This window comes from Talpa occidentalis, unplaced genomic scaffold (genome assembly GCF_014898055.3).
Source record: "Talpa occidentalis isolate TD23 unplaced genomic scaffold, MPIMG_talOcc4v2.1 talOcc4.4, whole genome shotgun sequence".
Lineage (NCBI taxonomy): Eukaryota > Metazoa > Chordata > Mammalia > Eulipotyphla > Talpidae > Talpa > Talpa occidentalis.
In genome coordinates this window covers 119,834,210-119,847,993 of record NW_023604295.1, presented here as the reverse complement: position 1 = coordinate 119,847,993, position 13,784 = coordinate 119,834,210, and the positions used below count along the sequence as shown (strand labels likewise).

The 13,784-nt window shown below is 36.0% G+C and overlaps 1 protein-coding gene and 1 long non-coding RNA gene across 4 annotated transcripts in view; one reads left to right on the top strand and one right to left on the bottom strand.

Annotated features, from left to right (window-relative positions):
- The window catches only part of IFT80 (intraflagellar transport 80), a 102,080-nt gene that overhangs the window by 34,057 nt on the left and 54,239 nt on the right, over positions 1–13,784 (bottom strand). For all 3 annotated transcript variants that reach the window (XM_054700968.1, XM_054700969.1, XM_037526207.2), the window contains 2 exons: positions 6,372–6,551; positions 2,299–2,417 (listed from right to left, as the gene is read on the bottom strand). In XM_054700968.1, coding sequence (XP_054556943.1) covers positions 2,299–2,417; positions 6,372–6,551 — 299 coding nt within the window. The remainder of the gene's footprint in view (positions 1–2,298; positions 2,418–6,371; positions 6,552–13,784) is intronic.
- On the top strand, positions 4,078–13,639 carry LOC129146782 (uncharacterized). The gene is made up of 3 exons (XR_008553986.1): positions 4,078–4,245; positions 6,718–6,857; positions 13,485–13,639. It is a non-coding gene; the product is annotated as an uncharacterized LOC129146782 (long non-coding RNA).

Below are 13,784 nucleotides of genomic sequence, written 5' to 3'. Positions count from 1 at the left end.
GAATTAACCTTCACTCTTTGTCTAGAGAGTTGATAAGAACAGTGATTATGAGATTTTTTTTAATGACTCCTTAATTATACATGCCATGGTAATATAAAATCCCTTAACTATAATGTTTAATAGAACAAGAATATTTTCTAAAGTATTATCGGAAAAAACAAGTGAAAATTTAACATAGACTTGCTTATATATTATTTCCTTTTTTGGGAACTTATTTTCATATAAAAGTGTATACTGCTTCATGTTTGTTTTTAAAATTATATTTATATTACTTAAAAAGAGGCAGCATTATTGATCCCAACTTTTGCTTTAGTAAAGAAGTGATTTAGACTTGAAGCTAATTACTAGTTGGCCTCTGGGTTCTTCAGTATCTTCATCTTGTAAAATGGGAATAACAACAGCACCAACACACAGGGGTAAAACAGATCATTAGCATAAAAACTGCATAATAGTGCTCAATAAATAACTGTTGCTAGTCAAAATACTAGTAGGTTATTAAAATTAATGAAATATGTTTTGGGGCTTGCTGGTGGTGCAAGGGGTTAAGCATCAACATTATGAAGCAATGTGCAACTACTGCAGCATGAGTTCCATCCCCTGCCAGGGAAGTGACCCACATGGCACAGCAGACCTCTCATCTCGCTCGCTGCTCCCCTCAGCAGTATATTTCAGTAGATCTGCCTGTTCTGCTCCCCACTCTATCTCTGGTGAATCCTCTCACCCCCCTGGCCTACAACCCAGCTCCTGTATGACTAAATAAATAAATCTTTAAAAATATATATATATGTTCTGATGACAGTTCTCATTACTATCTCATTCCCACAACTGCTCACTGGTATTTCATTCACATTAATAAATATTTTATACCTTTGTAAATGTCTTGACAAGAAGAGAGGGAAGGGTAAGGTTACATCAGAAATAAGCAATCATATTTTGGAACAGATTAGTGAGTGTGAGAAAAGAGTGATAGAATAATTTAAAGTTGTTAAACTTATGGTAAATATTTAAAAAAGCAATCTCTTCAATACAAGTAACACCTAAAGATACTAATCCTTCAGATTCAAGCATTGTGTCACAATAATAGACTATAATAGGCAATGGCTCATTTAAGGCAGTTAAGAGCTCTACCTTTCTTCAAGCAAACAAATAAACCCTAAATTGAAGAAATCTTCTCTTTTTTCCTAACTCCAGGAAAATTATTCAAACATTCATGTGTACTAACTGTGAGATTTCTCACATTCTATAATAAATATTCTAACCATATCATTTCCAGGACTTCATTCAATTATCTCCACGCTCTTGAGATAATTTACATTGTAATTTGTTATGGTAGAAGTATTTAAATCATAAAATCAGCAAACGCTGAAAATTAAGTTTGTTTCTCAAAAGCCAGTTGTTCAACATTTGTCAGCACACATTGAATTGCCCTTTAAAAATTCCATGTTTTTAAGGTTTTAGGTGCAAGTTTCTTGGATGTGTTGGCTTATTCCCTGCTTTCCAATATAAGGTATACTGAGTATATTTTCTTTCACCACTTCTGGACAGCCCTGGGTTACCCACATGAACACCTATGATTCCCCTGGGCTATAGGATGCAGGCTGTGTCCTTACTGAATAGCTTTCCACCTGTTGTCAGGTAGTTGGCTTAGTGGTGCTCCTTATTTTTTTTTTTAGCGCTAATTCCAACTTTTTAAAAAAGATTTATTTATTCATGCATACAAGAACTGGGGTACAGGCCAGAGGTGCAGGGGGTGAAAGGATTCACCAGAGACAGAGTGGGGAACAGAACAGGCAGACTGAAATACACTGCTGAGAGGAGCAGGGGGCAAGTCAGGAGAGGTCTGCTGTTCCATGTGGGTTTCTCTCTGGCCGGCCAGGGATTGAACTCATGCTGCAAAGGCTGTGGACAGCTTCACAGTGTGGTGCTTAACCCCTTGCGCCACCAGGAGGCCCAGTGGTGCTCCCTTTTCCATCATTTATCAGTCACTTCTAATCTTCTCTGGCTTTGAAATCAAATTATATTAAATTCCTTAGAAAACTGTGAGCATAACATATTAACAGTAAACACCAGACAAGGTATTTTCTATTATATAAATGATTATTAACCTTTGATGCATAAACTTATTAGATCTATTTTCACTGTCATATCAGCTTTTTGTCACTTCTTGGTTGGGAGTAAATTGAGTACAGGTGAGGTTTTGGAGAAAGCTTAAACCAAAATACATTGATGTGAAAGCTTGAAAATAAATTTCTCATCACACACAAAAATCTTGATTTTTAAGAAATGCAAGATGCTTACGAGAACACATAACATTGAAGAGATGTTGAAACAACTAAATGTGCATAGTTCAAAGATGCTTTAATGACTCTATCACGGAATTCCAGCAAGTCCACTGCATCGTTAAGAACATTACGAACCTAAACAAGGAAAAATTAAATACCAACAAATTAATATACATCAAACTTTTAATTATATTAGCAAGATTTTGAAAAAATTCAATGCACTCTTGATTACCTTGATTACATGTAAAAAGAATTAAATAGGAAGAAACTAGGCATAGGCTGGCATATTTGGACATAAAAATCAACCAACAGAATTACAGATACAGAAAACTTATAAATAAGTAAAAAAAATGTATAGACATCTCTAATCTGCGAGTCAAGCTGAATGATGCAGCAATGGAATAATATAAGGTGAAAAATGCTATAAAACTGAGATACAATCAAAGGAGTGTGGCATAGAAGTTGGAAAGAGACAATATGATTATAAAAACTATAAAGCCCATAAAATTCATAGACTATATGATTTCTGCCCCAAATGGTTGATGGGAAAGACTTTTCTAGAAGAATTCTAGCTATTCAAAGAAGAAGGGATGATAGAATTACAAGATAACCATTTTGCAGCCCCCAAAGAAACCTAAGTCTAGACAAGTACTATCAATGGCTGTTAAAAACATTAAAGAAAAAGCCTAATGAGTAAGCATACGATAGATGAGTGAGGCTGATAGCACCTGAATACACTGATCAATCTTATCAAAGAGAGATACGCGGGCAAGATATCATAGGAAGTGCACAGAATCACCTAGGAAGTATTCTTTATACTTATCAAGGCTCTCAATCTAATAACCTACAAGAAATATATGGGCCAGATGAACATGTTCAAGGTAATCATACCATAGGATATAAATAGAAAAGGGGGGGAATTCAACAAAACAAATGACCTGGTTTTTTAAACAAGAAAGAGGAAGAATTGTTTCATACTATGTAAGACTGAAGGGACATATTAACTAAGTGCAACATGGGGCTTTTCTGTTACAAAAGAACCAATTATAAAAATGTATTCTTAGAAAATAATTAGAGAAATGTGACATTTCTGTAGAAATGTGTTACATTTCTGTAAAATGTGTAGAAAAACATTTAAGAGACAGAGAAAAGTGAAATGTTACTATGGTTATCTTAAAATGAAAATAGTTCTTATCTTTTAGGCATTTTTAAAAAGTCTTAATTTAAAGAGTGAAGCATGACTAGTGGTAAAGAAAAAGAACAGATAAGTTTGCTTAACTCTTCCATGGGCGGGAAATGACAGCAGACATGGAGCAGTCTGACAGCAGGTGCCTTAAAGGAGTTGGAGTTTTTAGGGAAGAGAAGCTACAGGTGTCTGAATTCAGCAAAGAGGGGTAAGGAAGACACCTACCTGACCTCCAGACCCAGAGAGACTGGGCCTAAAGGAAAACAACTCTGCTTGAGCAGGCTGTAGGAGAAAAGGATCTCAGGAAGCAGCTAGGTTTTAATTAGAACAAAAAATGCAAAGAGTAATTTCAGTGAAAAGACTGGTTGTGCACTGGGACAGGTGATACCACTGTGGGTTGTGCACTGCTACAGGTTGTGTAGGGGGCAGGTTGTAGGCCAGTGCAGGTTGTGCCCTGTGCAACTCTAGGTCTAAGCGAGTGGGCCCTTGGAACTGAGCAGGCCTGGGTCTAGGTGGTAACCCTGTTTCTTTTTTCACAAAGGGTTGAAGAGAGCAACCCCACCAAGCCCCACGGGCTGATCTCACAGAGACCCAGCTCAGCCACTTGTCTCGCTTCACATCCTTTCAGCTCTGTGAGTCAGCGGTGGCCACGGTGCTCACTGCCTTTGCTACTTGCTTCTGGACAGGGAGTCAAGCAGATCAGAGGCTTGACTCCACACTCTACATTTTTGTTCCATTTCTGTTTCACTGAAATGTTTGTCTTGATTTTGAGTCCAGGTAAGTCTTTTTTTTTTTTTTTTTTTTTGAAAAAGTGTATTTCATATATTATTGATCTCTTTGGAGACAAAAGTATGTCTCTTCCTTCCAAGTATGAAGTTTTTACACCATCTTCACCAGAAGTCTGAGCTGCCAGAAGTTTTTTAAAAGGTCCAAAATGCTGTCCTCTCCTAGGAATATTGTAAAGCTAATGGAATGTTATAAAGAGTTTTTAAAGAAAATTTTATGACAGTTTCTTTACAGCATCATGACACCCAGAGAAACAAGCTATTAAAATAAGCATAGGAAATTTTAATATTTCAAACTGTGATTGTATTGGCCTCCGTCTGCCATTATTCAAATTATAGGCAGATTTCATTAAATTCATATTTGCTTAAAGTTTGATATGGAGAAAGTCTCCATTTTTTGGAATCTAGAACCCTAGAGCCAAACAGAAATAAAACATCCCAGCCATAATAACAAAACCAACACACTGATAATTGCTGCTATCATTTTCATATCAGAAATCTCCTGTGCAGAATTTTAATGCATCCATTGCCCAGTTAAACTCAAGACAGCACCAGGATTAACCTCTTGATCCTGACTGATCCTCAATCCTGATCTTGATCTTGATTAACCTTAGTTGTATCTTCTGACACTTCTACATGACTACAATATTTAAGCTCCCCAGACTGATATAAGTCCAAAAAGTCTGTTTCCACATTTCCAAAACTCATTTAAGCCTATTCATAGATATAACCACAGGAGCAGTTACTAGTTATTTTGTATTACATACATCATCTCACTTAATCTTCAAATTCACTCTACTATTAACTCTTACCCATACAGGATATAGTAACTTAAGAATCAAGTAATCTTCACTTTCTGCAACTACCAAAAGTCACAGCTGTGCCCCATGCAGGAAAGAGGCAGGAGTGAGCTTTAGAGCTGGGAAATACTGTCTCCTCCCTTTCGCCCTCTCCCTTCTGCCCTCTCCCTTCTAAACACTTCCTTCTCACAAAGACTTTACTCATCCTGTTGGAAAGAATTATCCATTGAGACCCAGCCGTGATGGGTTAATGGTTGCTGGGGCTGGGTGATGAGTACATAGAGAGTTTATTATACCAATCTATGTACTTTTGTGTATGTTTTAAATTCTCCATAATTAAGAGTTTACATTGTTAAAATAAGAACAAATAAAAATTATAATATACTTAATCATTATGAATCTGGCAACCACATCATCCACATTTTAGAATCTGGATACTTAGGCTAAAGAATATTTGAATACACCTGTCCAAGAAATCACAAGATATATGCTTCCAAATTTTTATAATAATTAATAATAATCTGAAATGCAGATACTGAAGATAAAGGCAAGTGGCACAATCAGGAGGAAGAAGAAGACAGTACCTTTTTCTTTGGCAGAGGGTATGCCTTGTCCCTGACTTCCTCCTCCTACCTTTCAGGAATTAACTTTTGAAACATTTGTTGAGTGCTTTCTATATGCTTATTATACACAAGCCACTGGGCTAGACACTATAGGGCAGATACAAGGTAAGTGAAACGTAGCCCTGGGCCCTGAAGAAGCTTCCCACTGATGTTTTCCCCTGACTTTCTATTGCTACTTTCCAACCTTTCTGTCTTAGTCAACAAAGTATTTCACTCCAAGATCACTTGTTTTCCTTCTCTCTCCCATTGTCCCACTTTGGCTTGCCTTAGGGAACCCTTAAAGGGAAAGCTAAAAAAAGAATTAGATTACATAAACATATAATTATAAATAAATAAAATAACATAACCATAGTGACTCGCAGATTAGGGCTGTCTTGGAGTCAGCTCTGGGAGTTCAATCTACTTGTCATACATACCTTCTTAATGCCTTCTTCAATTGAATCTATTCGCTAAATGCCTCGAATTTCACTATCTCCTCTCAACCCCATAACTGCAGTAGCTGTGGACACTTGGGTGCTATTATTGGTGAAAGAGTCTTATTTAAAATCATGAAAAAGTCACTCAATGGTATAATTAGAAGATTTCATTGTGACTAAGTTTTTATAGCACATGATTTAAATATAATTAATGAAGACAATTCTACATTCTGTGTAGTGAACTAACATAAGAAGAATCAGCCATGGAACATAGCATACCTGCATGGTCCTTCTTTTAGTTAACGTTACTTGAAAGTTTTTCCACTCCCAATGCTGCTCCACCACGTGTGCAAAAACAACTTGTCCATTTCCACAGGCACCAGCAATCTGGGTGCCATCGATTGACCATGCAATATTAAATATGCTGCCCGTGTTGGGCTTTTCTAAAGCATATGACCACTAAGGAAGAAAGAAAGAAGAACTGATATATTAAAATCATTTTTGGTAGTCAGTCATAACTCTCTCCCATTTGTAAAAGGCTAGTGTGGATGTTGTTAAACTTCTAGATGGCTTTTTCTCTTAACAATCTACCTCATGCTTGTTTGATTACTGGCCACCCTTGAAGATCCCAGAGAGGAATGGAATGATTTCCTTTGTGACCTGACAATGTGACAGCCAAGAGACCTAGCCTATGGTTAGAGCTTTGTTTCCTCAAGATGGCTTCAAGAGGAAGATTAAGTACTTCTGAACATGTTGGCAAGCAAGGTGAGCATTTTTACCACTTCAGATTCCTCATCTCTGTCCTTCTGCAGAAATCTGATGGAAACCAAGTGGCGAGAATGCCTTTTATTTCACTAGCTAAATTTAAGATGGGTAAGAGAAAAAAGTATTTGAGTAAAAAAATTCATTGTTATTGAAATTTTGTGCTTTCAAGGATTTTGTCCTTTAATATAGGTTGCTCACTCCAAAAAGGTAATAGTTTTTCTCTCTTCTCTATTTGTCTTTTATGCCTTTGTTTTCAAGCCTCACTGCTTGAGTAGGGCAGAGCTGGCTGAATAATGTAGGACTTATCCTTCCCAAACCTGTTGAAAAGTGAGATTTGGATATTTGTGGGTGACTCCTTGGCTTTAATAATTTGCAACTGTCAAATAAAACCAAAAAATGTTCTTGTTTAGTATCACAAACTCAATTTTAACCATATCTGATGTATTTCAATAAATATAATGTTCAAATCAGTCCAATTTTAACCAACTGTATCCTCTTCAAGGTAGTTTAGTCTTTTTGACAGATTCTTGCAGTCTTGATCACTTTCCTTGTTTTCTAGTATGATAAAATGCTCCAAATTCAGGCCTAATTTCCTGACCCACAACTGGAATCAGTCTTTTCTTCAATGAGCTCATTTTATGAAATGCAGAAAATGGCATTTAGAGAATATTCACAAATGCTAGGGGTGTCACTGTTGATCATTACTTCTACTTTCCTAAGTTGATCATTACTTTTCTAAGCCTTTTTAGTGGACAGAACTAGGAAATTTTTTCATGAACTCAAATTGATACTTTTGATCCAAATCCTGGCACTATAAGATCGTCACCAATACTCTCAGTATCTCCTTTCAGCTAGCCAAAAATATTTATTCTTAAGAACACAAATCTACTCAGAATAATATTAACAACACAAACAAATGATTACAAGAAAGTTTTAACTTTTTTATTTCTTTGCCCTTAAGCTTCTTTCATTAAAAAAAATAACTTTTACCGAGATACAATCCATATATTATAAAATCCATCTTTTAAAAGTATAGACTTTAGTGGTTTTTTGGTATAGTCAGAGATGTGCAACTATCACCATTATCTGATTTCAAACATTTTTATCACCACAAAAAGAAACCCATACCCATTAGCAGTCACTCCCATTCTCCTTGACCCCAGATTCTGGCAACCACTAATCTACTTTCATTTTCTATTCTGGCCATTTCATATAAATGGAATAATACATTATGGGCCTCCCCTGGTGGCGCAGGTGGTTGAGCGCTGCGCTGTGAAGCTGTCCGCAGCCTCTGCAGCGCCAGTTCGAACCTGGCCAGCCAGCGAGTGTCCCATATGGCTTGGCAGACCTCTCCTGTCTTGCCCGCTGCTCCCCTCAGCAGTGTATTTCGTCACTCTGCCTGTTCTGTTCCCCGCTATGTCTCTGGTGAATCCTCTCACCCTCCCGTGCGTCTGGCCTATACCCCAGTTCTTGTATAAAATAAATAATTTTTTTTAAAAAATGGAATAATACATTATATGGCCTTTTGTAGCTGGATTTTTCATTTAATATAATGTTTTCATGGTTCATGGATGTATCAGTACTTTTTTTATTGCCAAATAATATTCATTGCACATATATAACATTTTGTTTCTTCATCATTTTATGGACTTTTTTGTTTGTTTTTAGAGTTTTGACTATTTTATGAACATTTGTATATAGATTTTTGCATGATCTTTTATTTTCATTTCTCTGGGATACATACCCAGGCAAAAGTGGAATTGCTGGGTCTATGGCAACTCTGTCTCACATTTTGAGAAACTACTAAACTACTTTCCCAAGTGGCAGAACTATTTGGTATTGATTCTGCAGTGTGAGTGCAAGAAGCAGGCAATAAAATCACTTAAAGTCATCTGGAATAGCTCCTCATTCACTAGTTATACAAACAACTAAAAACACAATTAGGTTCATTCGCTTCACTTCTTTTAAACTGAGAAATAATTGACATACAACACTATATGAATTTCAGGTATATAACAATGATTTGATAGTGGTGAATATATATTTATATACACACACACATATAGAGAAATGATCAAAATAAGTCTTAATATCCATCACCATACATAATCTTAGATTTTTTCCCCCTTGCGGTAAGAATGTTTAAGATCTACTTTTTTTTTTTTTTTAAAGCAACTTTCAAGTATACTATACTGCCTCTGGCAACCACCACTCTATTCTTTTCTTCTGTGTGCTTTAATTCTTAAAAAGACTCCATATATGGGACCTCCCTGGTGATGCAAGGGGTTAAGTATGGCACTGTGAAGCAATCCGCAGCCTCTGCAGCATGAGTTCGATTCCCGGCTGGCCAGGGAGAAACCCACATGGTGAGGCAGACCTCTCCTGTATTGCCCGCTGCTCCCCTCAGCAGTGTATTTCAGTCAGTATGCCTGTTCCCCACTCAGTCTCTGATGGATCCTATCACCTCCCACATCTCTGGCCTGTACCCCAGCTTTTGTATGCATAAATAAATAAATCTTTTTTAAAAAAAGACTCCATATATACAGAGATTATACAGCATTTGTCTTTTCTCTGTTTTGACCTATTTCATTTAGCATAATGTCCTAAGAAGCCCCTCCCCCCGTTGTTACAAATGACAGGATTCTGTTTTTACAACTGAATAGTATAATCCATTATGTGTGTGTAGTATATGTACACACACACACACTTTCTTTACCCATCCATCCACTAATGGATACCTGGGTTGGTTGTTTTCATGTTTTGGCTACTGTAAGTAATGCTGCAATGAACATGGAGGTGCATAGAACTTTTCAGGTCAGTGTTTTTGTTTCCTTTGGATAAATACCCAGAAGTAGAATTGTTGGATTATATGGTAGCTGCACTTTTTATTTGTGGAACCTCCATACTGTTTTTGATAGTTGTTGCATTAATTTAGATATGCACCAACAATGAACATGATTCCCTCTCCTTCATATCCTAACATTTATTATTTCATTTATTTTTGAGTTTTAGGAATTGTTTTCAAAAAAATCAATTTTGCTTTACATTTACACCAAAATAAACAAACCACACACACACATATAGTCAAATAAGTCTAATTTTTAACACCATTCTCAGCTCCATTCTCTCCTTCTCTTATAGAAAATTATTTTTTATTGTCTTACCATTATCTCTTTCTTCAATAAGTGTGTATAGAACCCAGAATTTACCTTAAAAAGGGGGTAGGAGTAGTGATACAAAAATGTCTAACAACATGTCATACCTTATCTAGTGTAGCATATGGGTATACTATGTCCCCTTGTACTCACTTAAAATTGGATCCTATAGAAATTCCCTTATATTTTTCAGCTGCCATTCCCACATTCTGGTATTTGTTTCAGTTTGGGGTATTTATTGGTGACTTGGGGGTTCTTTTTATGTGGTCTCAGAAGCCTGGTTGTCTTTCCTCTACTTCCTCACACAAATGCTGATACCATGTGTACTTCTCAATGGTAGCTGGGAAAACGACTTGTATTTGGGGGGTCTTTCGGGATATAGTGTCACTTAGTTTTGTTTGTTACTGTCAGTAGATTTTGTGTTATGGTCTCTTATTTTCTATCTATAGAGAGATTTGAGAACACTCAAAAATTATGCCACTATACATACCCAACAACAAGGGTAAATCTCAGATATACAGTTGAATAAGCCTCCATCTTTAATGCCAGCAACAGCAAGCTGAATTGCTTTTATTTTGAATCTGTCTTACTCCTCCATCCTCTAACCCAGCTGGGAAAGATTCTCTGCTTTTAAGGACTCACATGATTAGACTGGGCCAACCTGGACAATCCAGGATAGCCTAACCATCTGGAAGACTATACCTTAATGGCATCTGCAAAGTCCCTTTTGCCACTTAAAGTATATTTACAGGTTCCGGAGATTAAAACATGACATGCAAATAAACACATGAAACAATATCTTCACCACTTTTTAAAAGTAGTTTGTGGTTGGGCTTTGAAAAGGTTTATTCATAATTAAAAAGAAATGAAACAATAATTTGACCATGTTGCCAAGCAGTAGCAGGATCTTGGTCTTGTTTATGTTATACTGAAATACCAAGTATATCCGAAAGAAAACATTTTAAAATTACTTGTTCAGAAAGAAAAAAAAAACCAAAATGGGTTTATGAAATCAAATAAAATATGCATGTGGATTGTACAAAAGACATTTAGATTATGGTAAGAAAAAAAAGAAGAAAGCTATCATTTTGAGGAACATTTCCTGACAGTATGAAAAATTAGACTATGAGATAGAATCTTCCTCAGAAAATATATGGACATCTTAGAATACTTAGGGGGAAATCCTTAAGGAACAATTTTAAATTGCTCAAATCCATAGGCCTTAGTAGATGATTCTGTAAATAGTAAACTAGATATGGCTTATTGGTCCAGAGAAATCTATAGGATGCTTAAAAAGGGTGAGCAAAAGAAACACTTTAAAGAAAACGAAATAAAAGGGAAAATATCTTAAATCAAAATAAAGGATTTAAGTATATTTACATTTCTGGCAATAACAAATCAGAACATGTGAATGTTGGACTTTGGTGGTTCATGAGGTATTTACGAACAGAAGACACTCAGAGGTATTTTTGAAGAGGAAACTGTGCCACTTCTCCCCAAATGGAGGTGGGGAACAGTGACACACGGTGTATTAGGAATCACACTTGGACTGGTCCGCGTGCAAGGGGAGAATTTTCATGATTTTAGCATACCCCCATCTAGTGAACATTTTGTTAAACAAAACTTTTGTGCTTCTGAACGTAGAAAATTAAATTTAGATTTTTAAGAACCAAAATCAGAAAGAAATCAGCAAATTCAAATTTGCACTCCTTGATAAAAAAAAAAAGTCTTTGATGATTAAAAAAAGGGTTTTTTTGTGTTTTCAAGTTGGTCAACCACAGAGAAGAAGTTTACGTTAACCAAGTTTAGTCTCATCCAAAATAAGTACAGATATATCTGAAATTTTACCATCATCTATTCTTTAATCTCTTACAACAACTACAACTTTTGCCATTAAATAACGATAGCTGACCTAGAGACTTCCCTGGAGGTATCTAAATTTAGTACTAATATTCTTATCTTAATCTGGCTGCCTTCTTGAATATAGGAGATGTACACTTGAGAGCTAGTCCCTTTCCAGCATGCAAACCCTGGGGAAGAAGACAGTAAGTTCCCTGGAATAGAAAAAAGGACAGGGACATGCAGATAGAAACAGAGGCAAAAGACAGAGAGAACAATCTCTGTTTTTCTTAGCACCATACTTTCCTGATTTTTGAGGCCCAAGTCCATCCTTACCCTGGTTTTTGGAAGCTTTCTCTTTTACTTTATAGCCAATTATTATTATTATTATTATTATTATTATTATTATTTGCTTAATGGTTTCTGCTACTTGCATTCAATTATAATAAAATGTAGGGTAAATCTGAAGTTATAGGATCAGTCACACTTCTCCAGCACTGCTTGAGTTTTTCCCACTTCTGACACATCCCTTGCAGTTCTGCCGCTTCCCATACAACAATCTTATATTAAAAACAAAACAAAACAAATTAACAACATACTACACTTCTCATGAGAGGAAGCAAGCATTATGCTTAGTTCGCATGGGAAAGGTATTGTAGAAGTGTGGACTTGAGAGAGATGATCAAACAACCCAGCCCATTTATTTTGATGATGAGGAAACCTAAGGCCCAGAAGAGACTTTAACTTTGTAATTCGCCACTGGAGCCTTGACCCCAGAGCTCTACAGCATGCTAACTACTCCTACAAAAAGTAAAATAAAATCAGCTTTATTGTAGACAGGACTATACAAAGCACAAATGAGTATGCATCTATAAAATGTTGCCCTATTAAAAGATACCATATTTCATAAGTTTTTTTCTGCATCCTGTCAAATTGTTCAGGCAGGAAGATTATTTTCTGACAGAAATAAGAGATATTTTAACTAAAAAAAGTGACCTTACTATAGAAAATTTTAAAGGTACTTCCTAAATGCAACCCTCACCATTCTCTTCAACTATTTCTATATAAATATAGATTATAATGATGCTCTAAAGTCTATCTCTTTAGCCAAGTTGGGTGAATTCCATTCACAAATTAAGTTTAGGGGGAAGCAAACAGATGCAAAATTTCTTATATTTCTTTTAGGCACACTGATTTTTAAGATCAATATTCTCTCTCACATAACAGGAATTATAGACTCTCTTAATTGTATATGTTGACACATATAACGGACAATGAAAAGTTAAGTGTAGCAGCAGTAAGATCAGTAAGACCGATGATGAATCAATGCAATGATTTTAATTGAATGGAAGAATAAATTAACTGAAGGAAATCTTTATTATAAAGACAACTGAATATTCAAGAACAGAGAAAATCAGAATGGCAAGAATTCTCTCACACACTAGCGCCACCTGCTGATGAACAAAAGCAACGTCAGTTAAAAGCGTAGCCTCACATGATCAGATCTAATTCCTAAATATTAAGTGTAATACAATGCAACTCACGAAAATATTTTGCTTATTCATTATAACAATTGTTAATTTGGAAGCTTTTGCTTTACACTGTTAACTCATACATATCTTTAAAATCAAAGGTCAGAGCCTCCCCGGTGGCGCAGTGGTTGAGCGCTGGGTTGCGAAGCTGGTTCAATGCCTGGCCACTGAGCGAGGGGCCCACATGGCCCGCAGACCTCTCCTGCCTGCTCTGCTCTGCCTCTGGTGAATTCTCTCGCCCTCCTGCACTTTTGACTGTACCCAGTGCTTATATAAATAAAATAAATAAAATCTTTAAAAAATAAAATAGAATAAAATCAAAGGTAAGAGTAAAATTTATTATGGAATGTAGGGGGAAATTACAGTACTTGTGTTTTTAATTTTTATTCTTTAATTTACTT